General features: G+C 35.8%; 1 protein-coding gene across 1 annotated transcript; it reads right to left on the bottom strand.

Annotated features, from left to right (window-relative positions):
• LOC144978235 (dihydropyrimidinase-like) lies at nucleotides 1-25,900 on the bottom strand. The gene is made up of 16 exons (XM_078924046.1): nucleotides 25,802-25,900; nucleotides 22,471-22,538; nucleotides 20,476-20,561; nucleotides 19,649-19,722; nucleotides 18,788-18,898; nucleotides 18,057-18,221; nucleotides 16,601-16,743; nucleotides 14,810-14,878; nucleotides 14,081-14,201; nucleotides 11,243-11,399; nucleotides 10,505-10,646; nucleotides 9,761-9,844; nucleotides 9,134-9,313; nucleotides 8,199-8,285; nucleotides 3,656-3,848; nucleotides 1-3,235 (listed from the first exon to the last, which is right to left on the bottom strand). The coding sequence occupies exons 2-16, from the start codon at nucleotides 22,471-22,473 to the stop codon at nucleotides 3,150-3,152; spliced, it is 1,701 nt and encodes a 566-aa protein (XP_078780172.1). The 5' UTR covers nucleotides 22,474-22,538; nucleotides 25,802-25,900; the 3' UTR covers nucleotides 1-3,149.
• Nucleotides 25,901-27,682: the final 1,782 nt, after the last annotated feature.

Genomic DNA, 27,682 nt, shown 5'->3' with positions numbered 1-27,682 from the left:
TTTTCCAATCAAGCAAAAAGCTTTGGCGTCATTGATAAAGATCTTTCCATGACAAGCCATGTGAAATACACCATACAATCTTTTCCATAGAAATGAAAAAATAAACAAAAAATTAGCTAAAGACAAAATGTATAAATTTCAGGTTGCTCAAAATAACGCAGAAAGGCTCATTGTACGAAATAAATACAAATACCCATCGGCAACTCTTCCTTCACCACGAGTTACATTGGCTTCCTGTGGAGAAAATAGTTGCCAAAAAGGTTAGTACTGTTGTCTACAAATCTTTGAGCTCCTATATTAAAGACATGAACATCTATGTACCCAATAGAAACTAGAAGTCAAGCAATGACCAATCAATCCTTGTCAAACCTAAGACCTTGTGTAAAATAGGTGAACAATCCTTTCAATTTTCAGCTACCAATTTTTGGAACTCTCTCCCATCACACGTGAGATGCTTGGATTTGTTGACAACTTTCAAATCTCGCTTAAAGTTTTATCTTTTTATATCATAGGTTGCTATACTATTATGTTTTATTGTTGTTAAATTGAATTCGTATCACTTTTCCATCTACACTTGTCTTATTGTAATATGCTTTGTTTTATATCACTGTAAAGCGCTTAGAGCTTGTAACAACGGGGTGAATTGCTGTATAAATGTCATTTACTATTATTAATATTATTATTATTATTATATTGAAATTTGTTAGTATTCGATCCTATCACCAATTGCAATTTTTTTGGTTTCTCTTTTGCTTTTTCCATAGAGGTTAGACAGTCTAGACTTGTGGGACTGTGAACTTTAAAATTGTATGGATTATCTAGGAACCAATATATAAGATTTTTCTTACTATTGAAAAAATATAATACAAATACAGGCACCAAAGGATTTCTTACAAAATGGAAACTCAGGGGAAAATAGAGATCAGCAATGTATCACAAAGTATTTCAATGAAAAGAAAATGGATATATAATGTATATTAACATGCAACATAAGCAATTGTTACATCCCACACGTTTCTTCCAAATACTGAAATTAAAGAGATTCTATTTTTTTAAAAAAGGTGCAAAGTAACCCATATCAAATATTTCCAGTTTATGGAGGATAAAGTGAAATCTTTTTCTTGAGTAAACAAAAAAGGAAACACCATAAGTTAAATCCCTCGGCAAGGTATCAAATATGAAATGGCATCAAAATGTATGAATATCAAATGAAGCTTAACAGATCACAACCATTAGACAAGATTCTTTTGGCAAAAAAAGGTGTAAATTTTGAAAATGTCTTATGTACCTCTCCATTCCTTTGAACCAAGTGGCACCAAAATATAAATATCACTTTGTTTAATATAGGTACTTTTGTACTAATCTAAAAACTTGTTGGATAAATGTTTTCTTTCTTAATTCGCATTGATAATCCTTAAAAGATAGCTCAAAAATAAAATACATTCACCACCGCATACCAGGAATAGCAGCATTTTGAAAAAATGGTATCAACTAATTTGTATTAAATTTACTCAATGTCCTGGAATGATACATACCTACTACAAATATGCAAATCTCTATGGTGATGCTTATCTGAAAAAGTGTGTCACTTTAAAATTGTTGTGCTTATAAAGTTAACAATACATTTGAATTAAAGTCTTCAAATCAAAATAAACTTGCATAAGACCTATTATTCCACCCCTTCCATTGGAAAACCCTATCATTTCTTAGTAAATACGTAATCGTTGAATAATGCTTTAAACGTGTTGAATAAAAAGTTTATTCAACTATTGCAGAATAGTTTTGCATATTTTATTGGTGTGAAATATGGTGTAAAAGACAGCTGATCGGCGTTTTTCTTTTTTGGTCCAATTGGCATTCAATCAGATGGAGAAAAATACAAATTATGGTGAATAGAAGTACTACTACCATACAATTGGTCACAAAATATCTAAAAATCTTACTTGGAGGGGTGGAATAAAGCTATTCTTTCATTTCTTTCCATTTATTAAACGCGCAAGCGCAAAGTGTTATTGGGCACGCTAAAAATAACTTGTTAAATAAATACAAAGAAATTAAAGAATCGTATATTATATCATGGTTTAAAGTTCATTTGTAATTTGCAGTTATCACTACCGTTTGGCAAAACTGACTGCAAAAGACATGGGGCAAGTTGCAAATTCAGCTATCCCTATCAATTACGCATAGCATCACTAACCCTGAACAAAAGAGAAAAACAACCAGTTTGCATGAAATCAAACCACCAGTGATCATCAGTTGCCATTTGTCTTAGTGTAGAGGAATCACTTATAACCAACATAGACAAAGTGAATAATTCTGGCAAGGTGATTAAGGAGAACAAGTCATATAATTACCTCACAGAGGCTGCCATATGCATATTGATGTACAAACAGCACTGTTGTATAATCTTAAGATCGCCACATTCTAGCTTAACTTAACCAAAGATTTACAAATAACACTGAATGGAGTTCTGTTATTATTCTAAGTGAAATGCATTCCAACTTGGTATTAGATATTATAAAACTAATATGACCTAAACAAATCATTCCAATTTAGTAGCTGTTTCGATTAATCAGCATTTTAATTAGTCTTTGATTTACAATACAATTCATAGGTAAATAAGAATAAAAAAATTAATCTGAGTTATGCTCCTCAGCAGAAATAAAAAAAATTCAAAGGAAAATTTTACCAAAATCTCATAAACTATTATTTCTAATTAGTGAATGCTTGATGACTAACGTTGATTAATGCAAAACATTCAAATATTTTGGTGACTTTGAAATGAAATAATGAGTGCAGTCATTAAATACGAAGAGGGAGCCATGCAAAAGTGTAAATTTATATACTGAAATTAATTGTAATACTGGCTTCCTATAATTATCAAAGTTAATAGCAATAGTAGAGAGATTATAGACATATAAATATTTATATGAGCTCATTAAATTTTTAAAATGAAAAAACATGCTTTTCTAAAAACATATGTATGAGAGTGAGTAAAACTGGTATTGGTTTTGCGTCAAAAGCCACAAGAGCAGTTGCTGTAAAAAAATGACTATTCATTTCACTGTAGGAATATATTGATCCAGTCATGAGACGACTTGTTATGAAAACGGATCAATCATAACAGTTGTTGTTGTCAGATGGTTTCTTTACCAAAGTGCTGAAGACTTTCCACCCGGTGGGTTGGACACTTTGGTACCAGGACGTCTGGGTGTTTTCTCATCAAATTGGCTCCCTTCAAGATAAAATAAATAAATAAATACAATTCACAACAAAGAAAAAGATAAATTTTTCCTTCGACTTTAAATGCCATTTTAATCTTGAAAGAAAGTTTTGGATATATTCCAGACTATAATGCAAAATTGATTATACAAATCAGTCTAAAGTGTTCTCCTAAGATATTATGGTAGTCCTTCAGAGCCAAAAGACCTATGAACTTAGAGTTTATCCTGGTTACTGTGGTGTTAAACGGACAGTTGCAATTGCATACAGGATCTAAGGGTCCCAGCACTCGATTACAACTGGTCAGAAAAAAAAATCTTAAATGCATCCAAGAATAAAAAATAATCCCTTTCCTTGTGAGGCAACTGCGCTAACACTGATCTATTGGGACCACAAGACCATAGCTACCATAAAAGCTGAAATAACAACTCACCACTAAGAGCAAAGGAAGAGTCCTGTTGGTTACGTACACCACTGGAGTTAGTACGTCTGTTGTGGAACTCATCATTAGTACTAATAGGATTGTTCTCACGCAGTCTCTGGGTGATGGGCGTCTCCCCACCATCTCCAACTTTGACAACGGAGCCACTGTAAGGCTCACGCTCCACTAGCACTGGCTTTCTAGCCTGAGAGAAAAACAATGGTCATAATTTATCAAGTGCCTGCATTCAAATACTCAATGAAATATTTCAGTGTGTAAGACATTGTAAAAATATGGTTTGTTTGTTTTTATGGGGTTTAGGGCCCTAGCGATACTATTAGATCATTTCAGCATCAGTAAAAAGCAAGATGATAGAGGAAAGTTAAAAGCACAGAAGAAAAGAAAAGACAATGGGGACTGGGTCAAAAAGAAAACAGAAGATTCCATGAGCAATCCATCGATGTGAAAATCTTGACATTACCTAATCCCATCCAGGCACAAGCAAAGGATCCTGCTATGAAAGATACACTCAACTGTTTACATAGTACAATATACAACAAACAATATTCAAAACCAATATTGCTCATAGAAAATAACAAGAACTGAGAGACAGAGACGCCAACTTTAAATTTGGCTCACAGGAGTTTCAGACACCACTCGTAGGAATTTCAATGCCGAAAGAGGAATTTCCGCACACAAGAAAAATGAATTGGAATGATATTGTGTTTACATATTGTATAGTTCTAAATAGATAACTGATAACTGATAACTGAATTATATTATGATACATAAACACGTTGCCAAATACAATCCCAAAGTTTCCTTATTTAAAATGAAGTAAAGTGCCAAAACCTAATGGTAGAGATTGTAGTATTGGTGGTAATGTGGTGTTGGTGGTTATAGTAATGATGAAGATGTGATAGTGGTTGTTGTTGTTGTAGTAGTAGTGATGATGATATGGTGGTGGTGGTGGTGGTTGAAGTAGTAGTTGTAGTGATGATGATGTGGTGGTCGTATAGTGGTTGTAGTAGTTGTGGTCGTGATGATAATGATGTGGTGGTGGTTGTAGTAGTGGTGGTAGTGTTGTTGATGTGGTGGTGATGGTGGTACAAATGGTAGTGATGATATTGTGGTAGTGGCGGTAGTGATGATAATGTGGTGGTGGTTGTAGTAGTAGTGGTAGTGATGATGATGATGTAGTGGTGGTTGTAGTAGTAGTGGTAGTGATGATGATGATGTAGTGGTGGTTGTTGTAGTAGTACTAGTAGTAGTTGTAGTGATGATGATGTGGTTGTAGTAGTAGTTGTAGTGATGATGATGTGGTGGTGGTTGTAGTAGTAGTGGTAATGATGATGTGGTGGTGGTTGTAGTAGTAGTGGTAGTGATGATGATGATGTGGGGTGGTTGTAGTAGTAGTGGTAGTGATGATGATGATGTAGTGGTGGTTGTTGTAGTAGTGGTAGTGATGATGATGATGTGGGGTGGTTGTAGTAGTAGTGGTAGTGATGATAATGATGTGGTGGTGGTTGTAGTAGTAGTGATGATGATGATGTAGTGGTGGTTGTTGTAGTAGTAGTACTAATAGTAGTTGTAGTGATGATGATGTGGTTGTAGTAGTAGTTGTAGTGATGATGATGTGGTGGTGGTTATAGTAGTAGTGGTAATGATGATGTGGTGGTGGCTGTAGTAGTAGTGGTAGTGATGATGATGATGTAGTGGTGGTTGTTGTAGTAGTAGTACTAGTAGTAGTTGTAGTGATGATGATGTGGTTGTAGTAGTAGTTGTAGTGATGATGATGTGGTGGTGGTTGTAGTAGTAGTGGTAATGATGATGTGGTGGTGGCTGTAGTAGTAGTGGTAGTGATGATGATGATGTAGTGGTGGTTGTTGTAGTAGTAGTACTAGTAGTAGTTGTAGTGATGATGATGTGGTGGTGGTGGTTGTAGTAGCAGTGGTAGTGATGATGTGGTGGTGGTGGTTGTTGTAGTAGTAGTGATGGTGATGATGTGGTGGTGGTGGTGGTTGTAGTAGTAGTGGTAGCGATGTTGTAGTGGTGGTTGTAGTAGTAGTGGTAGTTGCAGTGATGATGATGTGGTGGTGGTGGTTGCAGTAGTAGTGGTAGTGATGATGATGTGGTGGTGGTGGTGGTTGTAGTAGTAGTGCTAGTGATGATGAGGTGGTGGTGGTGGTTGTAGTAGTAGTAGTGGTAATGATGATGTGGTGGTGGTGGTTGTAGTAGTAGTGGTAGTGATGATGTGGTGGTGGTGGTTGTAGCAGTAGTGGTAGTGATGATGTAATGGTGTTGGTGGTGGTTGTAGTAGTAGTGGTATTGATGATGTAATGGTGTTGGTGGTGGTTGTAGTAGTAGAGGTCGTGATGATGATGTGGTAGTGGTGATTGTAGTGGTAGTGGTAGTGATGACGATTTGGTTGTGGTGGTTGTAGTAGTAGTAGTAGTGATGATGATGTGGTGGTGGTTGTAGTAGTAGTGGTAGTGATGATGATGTGGTGGTGGATATAATAGTGATGGTAGTTGTGGTAGTGGTAGTGATGATGATGTGGTGGTGGTGGTGGTTGTAGTAGTAGTAGTTGTGGTACTGATGATGTGGTGGTGGTGGTGGTGGTGGTTGTGGTAGTAGTGATGATGATGTGGTGGTGGTTGCAGTAGTAGTGGTAGTGATGATGGTTGTAATACTAGTGGCAATGATGATGATGTGGTGATTGAGGGGGGGGGGGGGGGGGGGGTATCCTTGGAACAAATTGACCTCACCGGAATTTGACGGAAGTTGCCCGGAGCCCGGAATTTTTTGCTCCAGACCGGAGTTTTTTCCGGTGAAACCGGAGTTTTGGCATCACTGGAGAGATGAATGACAAGGGAAAAAATATCTCTCAAAAAAGATAGTATGCATTTGATTGTCTCCCTCCCAGCTAGGAATCCTTGCCAGAACCAGGAAAAAAAAAGAGCAATCTCAATCTAGAACAAAGATAGAGAGCAACTGGAAAGGAAAAACAGATGTGGGGGATAGAAGACTAAATAATAATAATAATAATATTAATATCAATAATGATGATGATGATGATGATGATAATGAGAATGATAATTATAATAATAAAAATAATAATAATAATAATAATAATAATAATAATAATAATAATAATAATAATAATAATAATAATAATAATAATAATAATAATAATAATAATATATAATAATAATAAATAATAATAATAAAAATAATAATAATGATTCACCTTTATTTTATGACAGTTTTATTTTAGTAATATAAACATAAGAATGGAGTTCATCTCACTCGTTATATTTCGGTAGGCTTAGAATACTTTCTAAAATAAGATTATCATTCTTTTAATAGCCTTCAATTTGAATTCATTTCAAATTAGTGAATACTTTTCTTTCAACCTTTGTCACGTAGCCACTTATTATAAAAGCTGATTGATTTAATCTTCATTACTCATTTCTCTCAAGAACTAATGCCTTATGGCCACACTATTCCATTCCTCATATTATATATATTTTAGAGATTTATATCTTACTTTCAGGACTTTTTGAAGCACTTCACTATTTTGATTTCCGCCATCAAGTCATTGCTGTCAAGATTCTATCAAGCCAGGGTTCTGACAAGCAATAAATAAATGCCAGTACTTTCTGACTGGAAGTGGAACCTCACACAAGTCCGCATAACATTATCATCTCAGCAAGATCGCATTAAGTTATGTAATTTCATCATATTCTCATTTGTAATTGTAATCACCAGTCATTTATAAAAATACTCATTTCATTAAATATCATCTTTCTTTTCATACAATCTTAAACAACTCGTCATTTGTTCTTTTTTTAAAGTGACTAGTAAATTCTGGGGGCCTTATTTATCACATCTTTATTTTATAAATGTAGCCGAGTTAGCTCTTGAGCGCTCATTAGACCATGACAATAATAATAGTAATAATAATAATATTAATAATAATAATAACAACAATAATAATAATAATAATAATAATAATAATAATAATAATAATAATAATAATAATAATAATAATAATAATAATAATAATAATAATAATAAGGATAATAATTTTTTAAATCAATGGTCATCGTCATCATAATTACGATTATTAATATGTGTAATAATATTATAATTTTTTAAAAAATAATTGCGTACATTGATATATTAGTACTTCATTGAAGATAACGTGTGATAGACACGACTTTGTGGCCTAGTGAAATGGCAATTGGCTTAAGATATGTAAGTTCTGCATTAAAGTCCCTCTGTGGGCAGCACAAAGTCAAGTTCTTGGAAAAAGCTTAGATTTTCTTACCATACTCAGATATGTAGCAGATAGCAGATAATGGCGGTGGCAGTGTATCTGTGGCTGAACAAACTGTAAAAGTACATTTCAGGCATCCTATCTTGTCTTCTCCATCTAATGTTGGGACTGTTTGTAAAGCAATTTGCGCTCATTTAGTGGATATTGCACTGCATAAAAGCTTAAGGTTTTCTTTCTTTCTTTGTTTTTTCTTTTTTTAGTACTAAACCTTACCTTATCCTTGGCATCCACCCTTCCGTAGACAATCTGAGCATTGGCTGGGGTTGGCACAAATTTACCCTGACCTTCTGTTACTTTCAACTGTTGGAATTTACAAGATATGCCCATCATTTCTTAAACAATTTAAATTCTCAAGCTCTTACATGTATTTATATATAAGATATTCTAAAATATCTCACTTAAAGCATGAATTTGGTGGTCTTCTAAGTTTGAACATTTTGTTACAAAGTGACAATTGAAACATTTTTTGTCCTTTGCTTAGCAGGCAGTGATATGATTTTATAAAATGTTAGCAATCTTAATGGTTCGATGAAATTTGTGAAATGTCTACATGATTTATATCTTAATTATGAACGTAAACAATTGCAATGGAATCATCAAAAATCTATATATTTCATGATGTTTTGTTTTGTTTTTTTGTTTTGTTTGTTGCTTTAGGTCTCTTCCAACACAATTGAGGTTATATGAGAGACCGCTGAAGCAAAAAAAAAAAAACAAGCAATCTAACAAAAATAGTACAAATGTAAATCAAAATCATAACCTAAAGATATCATAAGCTAAATTATAAATAACCAAGAACAAACAGGCAGAAGATTTACAGAAAAAAAAAATATCCCCTGTCAAAAATACAATCACAAACCAAAGAAGCAGGATAGGCTAGTAAAGAGAAGAAGAAACGACATCACTATCGGATCGTACACCCATGCGAACATCATAGGTATATGATTCAAGGGTGATGCTCCCATCCAACCACCCGCCATTTCATGATGTTCAGATCGTTGTCAGATAGTTGTTGACAAAGACTATACGTTTAACCCTCTTATTCATGAATAAAGGAAATTCCAACACAATTTTGTAAGACGGCCACAATACAAAGGACCAAATTTCAAGAGCAAACAGAACACCTATGAACTGTCCAAACTACTCACCTCCCCATCTTCCAAAACAAGATTCCCGTTGGTGATGACATATTCGGCAACCCCATGGCAAGTCTGCCCTTCAAAGATATTGAAGTTAACAGCCTGGTGATGAGTCTTTGCACTGATGGTTCGGGAAGCTTCTGGATTCCACACCACTACATCTGCATCGGAGCCAACAGCAATCCTACCCTGTTGGGGGTAAAATAAAAAGAGGATAAAGGAAGTGAATGTAGTGTAGCTATTCTATAATACAATGAAAAAGGGGGGGGGGGAAGAGAGAGAGAGAGAGAGAGAGAGAGAGAGAGAGAGAGAGAGAGAGAGAGAGAGAGAGAGAGAGAGAGAGAGAGAAGAGAGAGAGAGAGAGAGAGAGAGAGAGAGAGAGAGAAGAGAGAGAGAGAGAGAGAGAGAGAGAGAGAGAGAGAGAGAGAGAGAGAGAGAGAGAGAGAGAGAGAGAGAGAGAGAGAGAAGGAGAGTTCAAGTAGGAAAATGCATTATTGTGGAGCATCAAATCAATAAGTTTTTCTTACCATATCACAAAACATTTGGAATGCTGAGAATCAATAAACCATGAATTAAGAAATCAAAAGAATTGAAGATTTTTTTGATTTTTTTATTGATGTATTCAAAAATACTTACCTTTTTCGGATAAATGTTAAACACTTTAGCAGCAGTAGAACTTGTGACAGCCACAAAGCGACACGGGTCCATCTTCCCATTGTACTGAAAGATACCAAAAAATATTTAAAAGGAAGATAAATATAGGGTCTTTTAAATTGTATAAGTTAAACAAAAAAAAAATCAATATAATAATTTTTTTTAGATACTGTTTATGAGGAACATAGAGATAAAAATAGTAATATCACCAAAGACTTTTCCAATCATAGACAAGAAATCTTATTCCTCTTAATATGAAATAACGAACAAATAATAAATGTTTTATTTTTTATTTATATTGAAATAATGTGTGAACTGATTAAGTCAGAATATGATAATTTAAAAACTTGATTATAATCATGGTGACATCACTGTCAAAGAAAAAGGTGAATTTAGAAGAAAAAATATAGTACATAAGCATAGAACAAAAACAAGTAAAACAAACAAACGGACTCTCATCCTTCTTCAGCCAACAACAATAGAATAGAACAAAAACAAATAAAACAAACAAACGGGCTCTCATCCTTCTTCAGCCAACAACAATAGAATACAACTTTTTGTGGTCATTTCTTATAGGCTGTAAAAACTTAAGCCTGAAACGCTTTTTTTATTTTTTTTTTGCGCTATAAATTTGTTCTCTTTTCGAGGCTGCTTTATTCATATGTGTTCAATATTTCTATAGTACATAAGAATAGGCAGCCTCGTGTACTTCACATCACCACTTACCACTCCCTTCTCCCAAATGATGGACATCCTATCCTCCACACCATTAACGCCATTTGGGATCTTCCTGAAATCATCTTTGCCCATGGCCTTCTGGTCTGAGTTAAAGGTACAATTGTCAGTTCCAGTCAGCTGCAGATCATCGCTGAGGACAAAAAATTAAACAACTAACTCAATGCATGCTTGACCCTTAGTTGATTGATAGAATAACAATTAGAATGTACTCAAAACACATCACACAGACATCCAAACACAAGTATAGCCAAATACTCAGACACACAATTAAGGTCATGTAAATGCTATTGAAAAGGATGAAGATGGAATAGTCAAAAGATTGTTGATTAAAATATTATTAATGCTTATAAGCAAAAGAAAGAAAGTATAACGATGGGAACTAGTTAAAACAGGAAACAGAAGTATCTTTACTGATGTATACCAATAAAAATTCCCACAGAGATACACACATCAGATATCAGCTAAGAAGGAAACAGACAAATGGCGTATTTACAAATGACATGATCATAAATAACTCTTGGAGATGACTTGCAGGACAATAAAACATCCTTTGGACTGTCTTCCTCTCAGCCAAAAGTCTCATTACAGAAGAATAGTATGAAATCACAAAGAGACAACAAATATAGGAGGATGGAAGGGGCATCAAAGATGAACTCATATCCTCCCCCCAAACAACAAACAACAATCCAGATCTGAGGCTTGGGTAATGGATGCCGTGCAACTTACTTGGCTAGAAGGTCCATAAGATAACCAGGGGTGGTAGGGTCTGCCCTCAATGGAGGTCCCATGACATGGTGTGCTGCATGCTTCCAACATTTGTTGTAGTGACTGCATCCATCTGTACCTAAACCTGCTGCAATTGGCTCTCCAAACACTATCTTGCCTGCAGAATAATTTGGGGAGAGGGGTTAAATGTCTATTGAAATTCATTTGTGACATGCAAATGAGTAGAGTTGCTGCCTATTTTACAAGAAATATATTAAATCACATGATGGTGGCTGTTTTTAGACTGAATATCAAGCAACTGACGGCCATTGCTTTAAAATGTTTATTTTTTAAAGTTTTTGCTTTTTGGCTGTTAATTTGTCTTTATGGGTATAACTGCACATATGATACTTTGCCAGGGAAATGAATAAAATGGTTTGGTTAAAAAATCAATTAAAGATTTTTTAAAAATTGCACATGAAAATCAACAGGACTAGGTCAAGTATAGAACAAAAATAGATCCAAGAGCAATGTAACCTTGTCTCTAGTTTGAGACAAAAAGACTGACCAAATCACAAAAACGGTCTGTCTCAAAAATTCTTACTAAAGAATGTAGTCCTTCAGAGCCATAGTGCTTTTGGAGCTGCAGTTTATCCCGATTTCAGTAAGCGCTAAATGGACAATAGCAATTGCTTGCTACCTGATAGGACGTATACCAATCACTGTTGAGTGGACAAGAAGTTCAAAAAAATATCTCAACTTCACTCAGCATCAATCCTAAACTCTTCGTGAATCAAGTAAGTGTTCAACTGAGCTATTAGGACCACTTTCCTAAAGAATATTAATAACTAATAAATGCATATATACAAGACAAAGAGAAAATTTCAAGAGACAAAAATTATCATCCACAGAAACACGATTCTGAATGTTAGGGAGGACAAAACATTCGGAGTGATGGAAGAAACAAAAAATAGAAATAGTGAACTACTTGGCAAACGACCGGTGACTAGTTTATAAAAAAGAATTCATCATCTATTTCATCAAAAGTGAATGCCGGCATTTACATTCTCTGCCTGTGTTGAAAAGGGGATACCAGATTCCAGTGTAAATATGACACAACACTGAACCAAAAAAAAAGAAAAAAAAAGAAGAAAATATGTACCCTCTCATTCCAATATCAAACTGCATCTTTGTTCTCTCTCTCTCTCTCTCTCTCTCTCTCTCTCTCTCTCTCTCTCTCTCTCTCTCTCTCTCTCTCTCTTCATGAATCTCGTATGTATGTTTTTTTTAAAAAGTACAGTTGAACACAGCCTGTTGACACTAACAGTTCACTTTGCATAATAACCAGCAAACCTCTTGAAAAATAATTTTTACTTTTTTAGTAACCCACTTTTCCCTCTAATAGCCTGCATTAATCATATTCAGACCTGCCACTTCACGAAAAAGGAAATCAGTATGACATTGTAAAAAAATCAGTATCTGGGGCAAAAAATCAGTATGAGACGTAAAATTAGAGGTCGAAGCATAAGAAACAATATTTATTAAGAAAACATAAGGCTTTAATAGCCTCCTTACCTTTTTGGTCGATCCCAAGTGTCACAATTTGACACTTGTCACTCAAACCCAAACTAACCAAAGCGTCACAACCTTCACCCCCCCCCCCCTTATTTTTCCCCAACACCCAAAATGACACGCACAACGCCAATCTGGCAATCGGACTACTAACTTATTTAAAGATGGTGGCACTTGGTAACGAGTCAGAAGCCAGGGACCGCAGTGGTTTACCAGTACAGCTCGCTGTCGCTTCACAAAGGAAATGAAAACTAAATAACGCGCCGTGTGTGTTTTCTATCTGTGTGAGGGCATCACAAAGAGGCTCGCTACGTCATGTGATCTATCGAGGTATCGCGGGACGGGTCAAAGTTCACGAGACTTGAAAATTTTAACGTGCAACGTAAAGCACAAAGTAAACGTAAAAGAGAGGGGTGGAGGGCTGCGGGCCCTTGGTCACTTGGTGAAATCGGTACGATCGGCATGCAGATCGGGAAATCAGTACGATTGGCAAGTAAATCGGGAAATCGGTAAATACGAAAAAAAGGTCTTGCAAATCAGTATGATACCGATTAATCGGTATGAATGGCAGGTCTGCATATTGCACTTAACAGCACAATCTAATCTTATAAATAATAATAATAATAAAACTGAGCTTTATATAGCGCAATATCCACTAAATGTGCTCAAAGCGCTTTACAAGGGGTCCCTGGTCCACAGTAACATTTAACATGTAGGACGGGACATGTTTGGCGATATTACAATTTTTCAGACAAAGACAACGCTGTTAACGGCCAGGTACTCATTTTACACATGAGTACGGTGAGAGATTGTGAGTAAAGAGCCTTTTCCAAGAACTCAACTATGCGCCAAGCCCGAGGCTCGAACCCAGGACCTTCCGATCCGAAAGTGAGTGTCATACCACTAGACCACATAGCCGCACTTAAACCTTAAATCTTAAACTGTTTTGCAATAAAAACCATCTTAATTAAAATTTGGTTCATAGACACGCATTTCTTCTATAATAATAATAATAATAATAATAATAATAATATCACATGTTTGCGTGTGTAACAAAAAAAAAATCAAGACAAACTACTTAATAAGAAACCCTTTCACATCAGACTTGCAAGACTGTCTGTCATCCAGCCACTTTTGATTGTTACCCCCTCCTCCCAAGCCACCATTTATCCCACTCTGGCTAATAACCCAGGAATGTTGTAACCTAAGAGACCAGTTATTATGCAGTAACCACTGAATTTCTTGTTTGCTATTGAACAGCCTAAACACCCCTTTGGTTCTGTTCACCTTCTCTCCGGGCCTTGCTGACAACATCTGCTGACTGTTTGCTCATTACATGAACTATGTACAATGGGCTGCCTGCCTGGTCTGCAATGGTAACAGCCCGTTGGGTGGCCTCTTCCTCAACCTAAAAGGAAGAAAACAAAATGTATATTTAAATGACATAAAGTGAAATCATAATGTGCATTAACTGTTGGAACTATAAATATTTGCGTCAACTGATCTTAATTACATAAAAATAATAATGCAAAATGTACTGTAAAGCATATTGCTCATTTGAACTTTTAACCATATTTCGATTTTTATAAGTCTTGAATTGTAAAAAATTGAAATCACAATCAGAATCTTGCTAAACATTCTTAAAATAAATCATAGAAAGAGTAAGAATGAAAATAACAATATTTGTCTTTAGGAGTTTGACAATGAATATACTATAATAACAACTACTCTTTGGAAATAATGTCAGTCTATTAGTGTCAGTGATTTTTGCCAGATTGGACAGACCCAGCGATTCAGATACTCAGGAAAATATAAAACCCAACCCTACCCTGATTTTTGATAGCTTGTGAACTGAGTTGATATCAAAACCCTTGCAGGAGAAAGGGGTGTGACATGTAAAATCATTGCAGGAGATAAAAATAAAGGACTTATTTTTAAATCCCCCCAAATCAAATAGAGATGTTTTATATGTATAAAGATGAATGAGCTAAAAGTCTACTAAACGAGAGTTTTTACCTCCTCAGGCCGACACTGAAGATGTCCCTCAGGTCCAGAGATTCCTTGGTCAATCATTTCCTGGGATTTCTGGCCAAACAAAATGGAATCAATGAAAAATCAATTTAAAAAACGAAAAAATATAAAATTCTAATAAACTCAAACTTCAATCCTGTCACTGTACTAATCTAAACTTCCATTTTTACTACTAAGAAATGTCATCATTTACTGTCATTGTGTACTAATGAACACAATTTTTAAAAATTCAATGAACTGCGAAAAGATATTTGTATTTAAATATCAATCATAAAGTGTTGATCTTTATTTCTGAGGGTTGGGGGAACAAAAAGAAAACAAGAAAAATATAATATTTTTAATAACAGGATTCTTTTCAAATTTTAACAAATATAACACAAACACACTCAAGCATGCATTTCAAATGTTTTTTATATTCAATGAGTGTGTTTAGCTGCTCGCTCCTACAAGCAACCAAGTTCCACGTCCACCACTTTAAAACTTAATTTCATAAAAGATTATAAAGATAAAATCTGTGACAAAATAAAAGAGCTTGGTACTTTGCACAATGGAGACTTGGGAAAGGACAGCAATCATGAAATGAACTCACACAAGATTTATATAAAAAATTTCTCCTAAACACATAATTACTTCAATAGCCGAAATTAACACTTCTTGAGGAAATAATGAACAGATGGCTTAGCATAAAAAAAAACAAAACATAATCTTAAAAGTTTTTATTTAATTGCCCCCCCCCCCTCTTTTTTTTTAAGGTGACCTAAAATGAATTATACCGTAAGAAAAGAAAATCTGTGATTTCCTGAAATTCACTCTTTGCTATGGGATTATTAAATGAAAATGTCAACCTCAAAAGTTGACAAACGAGCGATCCATCCATGTATATTGTCTCAGACCAAATACAACTCCTATTTAAATGCAAGACGGGGGATCCCCAGCCAGAGGGGAACACTCAAATGGATACAAAATATAATAACAATAATTCATACAAATAACACTTGTGCGGCTATGTGGTCTTGTGGTATGACACTCGCTTTCGGATCGGAAGGTCCTGGGTTCGAGCCTCGCTCGGCGCATAGTTGAGTCCTTGGAGAAGGCTCTTTACTCATATTCTCTCACTGTACTCAGGTGTAAAATGAGTACCTGGCCAATAACAGCATTGTCTCTGTCCGAAAAAAAATGTAATATCGTCTAACAGGCGTCATGTCCTGTCCTAAAATGTTAAATGTTGCTTTTGGCCAGGGACCCCTTGTAAAGTGCTTTGAGCATGTTTAGTGGATATTGTCTATATAAAAGCTCATTTTTATACGCCCAAAGCCTCCACCAGAGGGATAGGTTGCGCAATATAAATGTGCATTATTATTATTATGGGTTTTTTTTTTGTTTGCTGCTTTAGGTCTCTTCCAACACAATTGAGGTTATATGAGAGACCGCTGAAACAAAAAAACAAGCAATCTAACAAAAATAGTACAAATGTAAATCAAAATCATAACCTAAAGATATCATAAGCTAAATTATGAATAACCAAGAACAAACAGGCAGAAGATTTACAGAAAAAAAAAATATCCCCTGTCAAAAATACAATCACAAACCAAAGAAGCAGGATAGGCTAGTAAAGAGAAGAAGAAACGACATCACTATCGGATCGTACACCCATTCGAACATCATAGGTATATGATTCAAGGGTGATGCTCCCATCCAACCACCCGCTATTATGGGTTTACAAACTATCCAAATTGTTAAAACCAGAAAGATGAACCAAATAAACTACTAACTTACAATGTGAATCAGATGTCCATTCTCTGCATGAACCATTGGTATAGCCTTGAGCTCTTTGCATTTGCGGAAGCAGTGGAAAATTTCTGGGTCTTCCAACATCATCACATCTTTGTAGGCCATAAACACTTTGTAGGAGTTGACACCTGGTTAGAAAAAGTCAAAATTTGCTCTATATCACATGGCATCAGTCATGAAAGATAATAAAACACGTACTTACTTTGCATGAAACAAATTCTAAAATGTACTCTGTAATATCTAATAAAAAATATTTCAGTTTGTCTTGAAATCAACAAATGCACTAAAATGGATTCATAGTTTACTCCTGATATAGAGCATGCATTTGAATACTTTTCCATGAAGACTTAATAATTTTAAACATAGCATGAAATGACTTAAAAAAAAAAAAAAAAGGAAAAGAAAAGAAAATGATGAGAATTTAAAAACATAGAAAAAGAAAAAGTGAGAGAAATGGTAATTACTAGGTATGTTCCACACAAAAAAACACACAAAAAAAAGGGGAAAAAAAAAGAGAAAAAGAAAACGACCACAACTTGGAATGCATTGATTTTCATGGTGTTAAAGAAGTTAACAGTAGACATTCTAATTGCCTATTCCTAAAGAAAGATGAGTACTAAAATGGAAAATTGGTCAAGGTCTGAGATACAAGCTGTGGTAAAATATCTACGAGATGAACAGAGCAATCAAGCTCACATTCACAGTTTTCTGATTTGTTTTGTTTCTATTTGTATGGGTTTTACAGTGCTAGCAACAGTTTTATGTCATTTTTACGCTAGTAAGAAGGAAGATGATATGTAAAATAATGTGGATCAGAAGTTAAAATCACCAAAGAAAAATTAAGATGGGACTAGTTCAAATAGGGGTGAGTGGCTTCCATGATCAATGTGATTATTTTGACATTACCTAAAATTATCACACAGGCTCAAACAAAGGATCTTATCACGACGGACACACTCAAATGCTTACAAAGTGTACATTGAAAACTAATATAATAGAACACAACAGAGAGATAATTTACACGGAAAAAATGTCCTCTCTCAAAATAAGGAATTAAACATTTGACTGCTTCCCTCTCACATAATGACGCTTGCCAGGTACAAGAAAAAAATATCTGAGCAATCTTAACCCAAAACTAAAACAGAGAGCAGCATGGAAGGGACAACAGATATTGGTATAGAGGGATAGAATACAGCAAAAGTGACCTCTCCGCCCATCATGGGATGTCAAAAGACCCCCTACCATTGTATACAGTATTGTAGCAAGTATATCATGACAGGACTGGTATGTATCATTGATGCAGGGTATTCCAAGCTGGACAATTAAGTCATGAGCCAGGCAATATTCCATAAAAGAAAAACAAAATTGCACTCATAGACCATTTGATATACACAGACAGGCAGTACAGCAAATGATCTTGTCCTCCTACATAAATACACACCTTTCTCCTTTGTGAGCGTCTCCATTTCTTTGGCAACCTGATCTCCCCACCATGTGACAGCCATGTGGAATCCATAATCACAGCACACCTTGGGATCTGCCCAGCCTCGCCACCTGTCATATGCCTCAAGCAATGACTCGCCTTTCTTGGGGATCACAAAGTCAACTGAAGGATGGAAACCAGATTTTACAAATCTTTATCTTGTGAATAATTTTCATGATCCTATCGTGGCTTTTAAGTTAACAATATACTTCTATATAGCATTATGTTACAAGTTGTCACGGCAGTTATCCTTCAGTGTGAAAAATAACTATATAATTTGTGAATCCTTAGCCCTTACTTTACTACATTGCCAGCTTTCCCAAGGGAACTATTGAATTATCTCAGTTCAGCAATATAACAAGGAAAATCACACACTCGAGGGAAAATGATTGGACATCCAATTAGCATATCTTTTATTAGTTCAAGTTCAATGCTGTAATCTACAAATGAAACTTGTACATCGCTCAAGATATCTATACAAATTACAATTCTTCCCCCTAACTGTTGTACATCGCTCAAGATATCTATACAAATTACAATTCTTCCCCCTAACTGTGAATTTCTAGATAAATAAATTTGTAATGTTTTACTGAAAATGTCACATTGGTCTTTGTCTAAAATGTTTGATGTGTGCAAAAACAAAACAAAAAATCAATTCCAGATGGAGAGCTCTGAAATTATATACTGACTTATCATGGTAGTTCCTCCTGCCAGAGCAGCCCTAGTGCCAGAGTAGAAATCATCCACAGCAACGGTGCCCATGAAAGGCAGCTGCATGTGAGTATGGGTGTCAATACCACCTATTGAGACAAAAATTGAAAATATATAACAGCTTAAAATAATATTAAATGTGAGATAAGATAAAAAAAATATTAATACCTAGACTAATAACAATGCTGCCCACAACTACAACTACAACTACTACCATCACATCACTACTACTACTACTATTACTACTACTACTACTACCACTACTACTACGACAACTACTACTACAACAACAACAATTACTACCACCACTAACACTAACAACAACGAAACCAATTTAAAAAAAAAAAAAAAAAAAAAAAAATTTTTAATTTAAAAAATAATGAGACAGTGGTGTCAGAACCAAGCATTAGAAAGGTATTTCATAACAGATTAACAGTTAATTGGAAGCCTTCCATATTTTGGCTTGGTTGATTGGAATATGTATTTTCAAAATAATAATTTAAAAATTGAACAGGAACAACATTACTACAGTTTTTCTCATATAAACTAACGGGCTAATTTTGTCTCTTCAAAATAAGTATACTGCTTTGGTAATGTTGTTTTTTACTTTAAGAATCTCCAAAGAAATTACAGTCTGTTTTTTTATAGATTCATGTAATTACCAATCTCACCTTATTCAATAACAATGTAGAATACAAAAGTACAAATGAAAATGTATTATTTCCCTCCAAAAGTTGGCGATATAAATTTTTTTTAAAGGGTCTCAGAATAATAATTGGAAAATGAAAATGTTCTGATTACAGACTTTGTATTGCAAATCGAAAGAATGTGACACCTACCTGGCATTACCAATTTTCCAGTGGCATCAATGGTCTTGGTGTCAGCAGGAACTTTCAGGTCTGATCCAACATTCCTGTTAAAATTTTTTTAAGTTAAACTACATTGTTCATTCTGATAATAAGGTTTATTTATGACCGTGTTTAACTCTTTCCTACAAGAGGATATTGTTTGTTTGCTTATCTGTTGTTTCTTTCTTTTTAAAATTTTTTTTTCCAATCTGAGATTAGTTCATATATTTACAAGTATTTTCTTTTCACTACTTCGGTTAAAATACATTTAAAAAGGATTGACTTAATAGAGCATTCATTTCATCTTTAAAGAAAGAATAGATCTTAATATCAACACCACAAGAGAGAGAGAGAGAGAGAGAGAGAGAGAGAGAGAGAGAGAGAGAGAGAGAGAGAGAGAGAGAGAGAGAGAGAGAGAGAGAGAGAGAGAGAGAGAGAGAGAGGAGGAGAGGGGGGGGGGGGGGGGGGGGGGGGAGTGATAAAACCATGTAGTTTCCATAAGACATGAATTTTTAAATATGATTGATATTTAAAAGCATAAATGAAAATACATAAACAAAATCTGTGTTGACTTTCATAAAATAAAGCACAAACCAAACTAATCTATAACTAATACAAAGATCAGACTAATTGCGAAGTAAGGAATTCTAAAGGTAAGTACTGTAGAACAAGGAAGATTTCGCCCTCTCCTCATGTATGCTTGTTTTTACTGCTTAAGGACTGATGAGCACTTAGGGGGAAACCACTGTAATTATGTCCTTTCACTATTCAAGAGGACTTAATAAAACAATAAGATTTGGAATTATAAGACGACTTACTTGATGAGACCATCTTCAATGTAAACATCTGCTTCAAAAGACTGGTCATCGTTGACCACTTTACCATTCTTGATCAAAATACCAGGCTGAGATGCAGAGAAAGAAATGAAAAGAAAACTAATGTAAAATCTGTATATTCTTTGAGTAAATTCTGTTTTTACCTTAAACAAAAAATAATAATACTTTTTAAATCTGAGCTTTTTTATAGCGCAATATCCATTAAGCATGCTCAAAGCGCTTTACAAAGGGTCCCTGACCAAAAGCAATGTGTAACATGTCTAAGAGAAGGATGCACTCTTTGTTCACTACTTTCGATATTTGAGCTATATTATTTTATCCATCTACTTACAATGTTATCGCGTGAACATAGTAGTGTGGGGCCTGGAATGGCAGAGGCCATTCAGGCACCGGGTTGGATCTCCATTAGTCACATACAAGGGTGGGCCATACAGGGGGCTCACTATAGGCTCGACATCTGAGATGGTCTCGTGACTGTCAACCGAAATTACTCCTTTGCCCCCTATATGCCTCAAGCTCCCCCAACAATGACAAAGTAGGAGATCAACGAGGGAGACCTGTTCTGGCGCCAACGTTGTTCAATCTCTACCTTAGCGACATGCCGAACACTTCCTCCCTGAGGCTGGAATACGTGAACAACTGGGCACTCATTACTCAAAGTAAGGTGTGGACCAGTCTCGAGAGCGTACTCAACGAGAACGTCACCAGACTCACATCCTACTTCGACAATTGGTACCTGAAGATAAACATTTTGAAAACCTTGGCCACTGCATTTCACCCTATCGGGTGCATCTTGAAGGAATTGCCTGGAAGATAGAGAAACACAAGTCTTCTGAGGAAGCTGGTGGGATCAACTTGGGGTGCTAATCAAGCGCTCCTGAGGATGTCCGCCTTGGCACTATGCTATTCTTCCATGGAGTATTGTGCTCCAGTGTGAGGTAGAAGCAGGAGTGATGAGAAGTTAAGATGTTAAACTTCGCAAGTCAATTAAAGTGTCAGGAATGCTGGCAACAACGCCCAGAGAATGGGACCTGATAATGGCAGCAATTCAGCCCCCTAATGTCCGATGGGAGATGATTACAAAGAACTGGCTTAATAAGATCAAAGTGAGAGGGAATGGGAATACCCCTCTCAAGCGCATAATGGATGATGCCCCAGTTTTGAGCCGAAATAAGTCCCCGCAATCCTTGTAAGTAGATTTCCTGACTTCGGACAGAGATGCATGTCGGTTTGGACGAATTCAATCCCTCGAGGGGGTGGCGGGGACATAGACTCCTCAAAACTGGGGGAGAAATTGCCAGGCTTTTCCACCAGCAAGAGGAGACACTGGGTGGCAGCTTCTGTCAGTGGGGACTTTCCACCTGTCCAATATGTACCCATTGTGGTAACGAGCCTGCAGAGAATCAAGTTAAGTTGAACAGTATGTTGTGACGAAGCTTCTGGGTGGCTTTGTGATGGTGCATGAGAGCGGTACGGAATTTGCTGATTGGGTCGATCGTCATAACATAGTAGTGTGAGCACCATTAGAAACTGCTGCCATGCAGCGACAAGATATTCTTTTTATTAATTTGGCCAGAAAACCTATTTAAATCAAGATAGCTTCCAATTTGTTACGGCATAATTGTGCTGTGGTTCAAATTAAGTATCAGATTTACTTGTGAAATAAAAATAAATTGTGTTCACCAATTGTACTCCTGGTAAGTAAGAAAAAATGAACTTGAACGAAAACCTTCTGAATTAAGTTATAATCCACGCCCCCCCCCCCCTCCCCCCCTCCAAAAGAAAAAAGAAAGAAACAAAAACACACAAAAATTGTACATTTTTAGAAGCACTAAGAGAATAAACAAATATCAAAGGAATATATTGGTAGAACAATTGACACTTTTGAAATCAATGGTGTCACAGACAATAATAATAATAAGGTAGGGCGTAGGATACATCAAAAATAAAATTGAAAGAACTGCATTGTGAACTTACCATGACTGAGTTAAATGTCCTGATATGAGACTTTGTTGTAAAATGATTTCAAGGTTATTTGAAACTACCTGAAACGAATAGAAGATAATTATATATTACATAAAGATGTTCGTAATAATCAAACAATCACTAATTACCCTTTGAACTATTATTGCACATTTACACAAAGTAATTCAAACTTATCTATATATATATATATATTCTACCCACTAATGACAGTCTTTTTTTTAAAGGCAAGGTTATCAGTCAACCCCCAATTTCGGAAGACAAGACAGGTGATCCCTGTCGATATCAGATATTTGTTTCAAGAATTATTTATACTCCTTAATGGAATGCCTAGGTAACAGCATCTAACAATGATGGATGGAGTGGCATACATTTCTTTTTTATTTAAAGTATATGGCTTAACCCTCTTTAAGTCCTTGTACCCCTTGTAATCAAAGATCTCTCCTGATAAGTAAAAAAGAAGAGAGATGCCACTAAAGTTTGCCTTGCCATACTAATTAAACACTCAGTAGAAACATATTCTTCAACACACAAATATATATGCTGTTATCAAACACCCTGGTTTTGGGAATGACTACAGATGGCCTTGCCACCAATATATATGCCACAAGAGTGCAATAGAACTGTCTTGTTAGGGGGGGGGGGGATGTACAGTTGTTACCATTATTATTACTAAGTTCATTCTGTTTGGTTATAGAATAACATGTTTATCACTTGCGTCTTCTCCGCAGAATGTTTCATCATTTGTTATCTACAATAAATTGAATTGAAATCTAAACAAAGGAGTCCTCATTCTTCACTTATTTAATACGAGATCAAGATGCAAGCCACTTACTGGATGCATTGCACCTATTATTAGTGGGATTCAATGTAGACCGCAATTCAACAAACTGTTGTAAAAAAAATTTGGGTAAAAGGTAAGGTAAAATTTCCCCACAATTTCAATGGTCTCACTTCAGGTATGCTGTGAGCTGCCAATTTGCCTATTGGGCAACCCAGACAATGACAAGCAGTTTACAAGGCCAATTAATTGTATTTTTCTCAAGTGTAAATTTTTATTTATATCGTATTTTATTCACAAGAGTTCTTTTTTCACTGTCACTGCTTTTGGGTAAATTTGTCGCACAGCAGGTAACTAAACCAATTGTTTTTATACTTAATTTTTCCCTACAGGACACTATAGGGGAAAAAAATCATCCATTCTAGGCGTAAAGATGCTTCCAGTATACTTCCTTTAAACCCCTGATGGCTCAGACATGACAGACACAGAAGGAAAATGCAATACATTGAGCAAACAGTAAGTAAGTGTGTTTACGACAGAAGATCCCTCTATGCCAAACATATACAAAAGCAGCTGCAACAACTAAATCCATCCAAGGCAGCAGGGCCAGACCTCATACCAACTAGAAATCTTAAAGAATGTGCCGATGATATATCCCCGCGACTGTGTACAATTTTCAAAGAATCCTTGAACAAAGAACAGTGCCTACGGATTGGAAGCATGCCCTTATAACCCTAATCTATAAAAAGGGCAAACGAAACCTAGCTTTAAATTATAGACCTGTATCTATAACTTCAGTCGTTTAGAAGATATTAGAACACATTTTATTCCATCCTATCATGCAGAGCTGCTGACTTGAAATTTCAAAAATTCAGTTTCCAAGGGAAAAAAAAAATCCACTTTAAATAGCGTTAGAAATAAATAATTTGCCCGCAACATGATCCAAAATCTTCTGAATATAGGTTCTGAGGAACTAAACTTTCCTTCTCAATAAAATTTATTGCGTCAAAGAGGCGAATGCAGTTCTGTAGCTGGAGCCAAAAATATGTATTTCTACCAAGCAGTCCTTTTGAAATGCTAGGCGATAACCGAGCCAGTATGATGTCTTCTGTTCCTGTTCTTCATTGTGGATATGTGGGTCCAGGAGAAGGCAGGCCTTGTCTGATGCCAGGTTGGATAGTTCTTAGTCTGACATTTCACCATAAGATGTTCCAGTATGATTGTACCTGGGCTGGCGTCACCCTCTTGCAAAGCATCATCACAGCGCCGTCAAGCAAGAGCTTGAGTACTTATTAGAGATGATTGAAAAAGTACAAAGGGCAGCTGCAAGATTCACAACCAGATGAAATCTAGAGACCCAGGTTGTGTCACATCCTTCCTCCAGTCACTTGAATGGAAACCATTGAAAAACTGGCGCAAGGCATCCAATATTGTTACCATTATACATAAAACCACCAATGACCCAAATGCACCAATCATGACCCCAATATATAAAAAGCAAATCAAATATACTACACGTAGATACAATACATCACAATACATAAACAACCATTTACAAGAACAGACAACATACAAATACAGCTTATTCCCACAAACAATAAATGACTGGAATGTCCTGCCACCTGTCATAACAGACGATGAATGCTTGGAACCTTTCAAAAGTTTTAAATGCACTATCTAGCTCATCAAAGAAATCTGTGACTGTTCCGTTTGATTGTACTATTACTGTAGTAAGTTACAGTAACTGAACATTTGCAGTGATGGGCCCGTGGGGCCTTTTGCAAATACAAGCTATTGAAGATTGTTGTAATGGACAATATTTTGCGTTTGTTTTCATGTCATATTACCACCACCCCTCTCTCTAAAATCTCTGGATTTCATCATGAATTATTTTTATAAATTTAGCATATCAACAATTAGGGTCTTTATTTAGTTTGTGTTACAATGCTGTTGTTACAACTCAACAAAATAAAGAACGAAATCTAGAGACGAGAAAGGTGGTGGTATTGGTATGGAAGGGAAGGGCAATGATATGGGACTGGGACACATTAACAATAATAATCAGACCTGCAAATTACACGCTGACTGCACCCGACATGCACTTATTTGCAGGTCCCATAACCCAAATTGTTATGGTCTCATCATTAGAGATTTTCTAAGTTGTACTCTCCAGGTCCAAGTCCAAGCTCAAACCAACGTAAAATATCGTCCATTGCAACAAAACTATTAAATCAGGCCCATTTGCACTAGACTGCACCCCATCCCGAAAATGACCTAGAATGATTAAACATGTTTTATTAGTGAACCCCTGTGGTCTGGATTCAACTTGAACGTGAATTTCAAGGGATTTAATTTTTTTTTCTTTTTTTTTTTAGCAGACTGCAGACGGCGGAGACCGAGTGACAAGTGACTCACGTCACCTGTCTTGTACTTGTGTAAGAGTAATACTTCACGTCTAGCCTTGACCACAGCAATCGACGCCTAACTGTTAAAAGCAATGATAGCGTTGAATGGGAATAACTAAATGAGCAAAAGATTCCTTACCTCGTTATCCAAGCTAAGAAAAATTAATATCTATTCTGCTATTTTTGCGTGCACAAACCGGTAATTCCGTCCAGGGGGGCAGATAATCAAATGCGAGGTGGTGTGAAAAAAAAAATGCCAAAAATGACCCTCTGGTTTGCGTTGTCTTGAATGTTTTAAGGTTTTATCAAACATATTCAAACAAGATTTTTTATATTTCTGTTGATATGTCCATTAAAACAAAAATAATAGTATGGCTTGAAGGAAAAAACACAACAAATGCCAAATTGATCTGAATAAATAGATATCTAAAATTATTCTCCTCCCCCCGCCCCCTCCCGATTTAATTTTGAATTTGGCATAATTAGTACAAACTGGAAATATCACTAGCTTCTTGTGCCAGATATTTTTTTAACAGATAACCCGGAAAATAAGAGAGAGCCCATTTTGGCGACTAAAATCTGAACATTTTTTTAAAGCACTTGGCATTTATTTACGCGGCTCTGTGGTCTTGTGGTATGACACTCGCTTTCGGATCGGAAGGTCCTGGGTTCGAGCCTCGCGCTCGGCGGATAGTTGAGTCCTTTGAAAAGGCTCTTAACTCACTTTCTCTCATCGTACTCAGGTGTAAGATGAGTGCCTGGCCGTTAACAGCGTTGTCTTTGTCCGAAAAATTGTAATATCGCATAACAGGCGGCATGTCCCGGTTAGACCTAATGACAGTTAATTTCGATTTCATTCATTACATTTTGCGCATTGCCTACTTTAAGGAATCGATTTTGTTCTGGCACTTGATACTCTGACAATATGCAAATGATCAAATATTCATTTACTCTGGAGACGAGTGGGGTAATCTGTGTAATGTGCTTTACTCGAGGAATCAATGCAGTGCTCCAGGGTCTGTGACATGTGCCACTCGGCGAAAGATCTGAAAAAGTGTGATTGACCTCTGCTCCCGACGCCCTTGATATGACGTCCGTCAAGGAGGAAGGGGGAAATGGGGGGTGGAACGGGCGTCATTCCGTGGGTGTATTCCACGGCCAAGCCGTTCATGAAGCGTTCCGACCATGACTTAACTATGGTTCCGACACAAAGTACAATGTATAAGATAGGCGCAAGAAAAAAAAAAAAAAAAGAGAGAGAGAGAGAGTTATGAAATGAACTATACTCACAAGACGTGATTCAAGCGTAAATAGAGAATGTGTAGCGAGAAATAATGCCAGTTTCTCAGGGAAAAAAGCCGTAAGGATTACATTTTGGACATTTTTACTTTTACCGGTTCCTTTCAAATGAATAATCCCCGTCTCGGCACAACATACCAAGCTGTGAGTCTCACTCAACACCACCAGTGGACCATAAAAAATAATAAAGATGATAAATAATAATAATAATAATAATAATAATAATAATAATAATAATAATAATACCGCCACCATCACTACTATGTGTACTACTGCTACCAACACAATAATGTACTACTACTACTATTGCTACTAATACATCAACTACTACTATTATTATTAGTACGACTACTACTACTACTACTACTACTACTACTAATACTGGTGCCTTGACTATCTGAATTACCACTTATGGTTTGGATATCAGAAATTTTGTTACTGTCCCACCAATATCAGTTTACACTGTACACTTCAAAAATACACGAATATATAGACTATAGGCTGTTTCAGCACGAGGTCAATTCCAATAGCAGGCTGTAAATAATAACAATATAATAATAATAATAATAATAATAAAATAATAATAATAATAATAATAATAATAATAATAATAATAAGAAGAAGAAGAAGAAGAAGAAGAAGAAGAAGAAGAAGAAGAGGAGGAGGAGGAGGAAGAAGAGGAAGAAGAAGAAGAATAAGAATAAGAAGAACAAGAATGTAG

This window comes from Berghia stephanieae, chromosome 8 (genome assembly GCF_034508935.2).
Source record: "Berghia stephanieae isolate SIO BIC M18660-M18661 chromosome 8, UCSD_Bste_1.3, whole genome shotgun sequence".
Classification (NCBI taxonomy): domain Eukaryota; kingdom Metazoa; phylum Mollusca; class Gastropoda; order Nudibranchia; family Aeolidiidae; genus Berghia; species Berghia stephanieae.
Note: the sequence above shows the minus strand (reverse complement) of the source record. Positions and strands in the feature narration are given on the sequence as shown.

Excerpts from the sequence above, each read along its gene's own strand:
- LOC144978235 (XM_078924046.1), bottom strand. Across the intron at positions 14,879-16,600 it reads ATGGACATCTGATTCACATT|AAATCCCAGGAAATGATTGA; the intron begins GTAAGTTAGTAG and ends TTGTTTGGCCAG. Across the intron at positions 9,314-9,760 it reads TTAACATTTATCCGAAAAAG|GGTAGGATTGCTGTTGGCTC; the intron begins GTAAGTATTTTT and ends TACCCCCAACAG.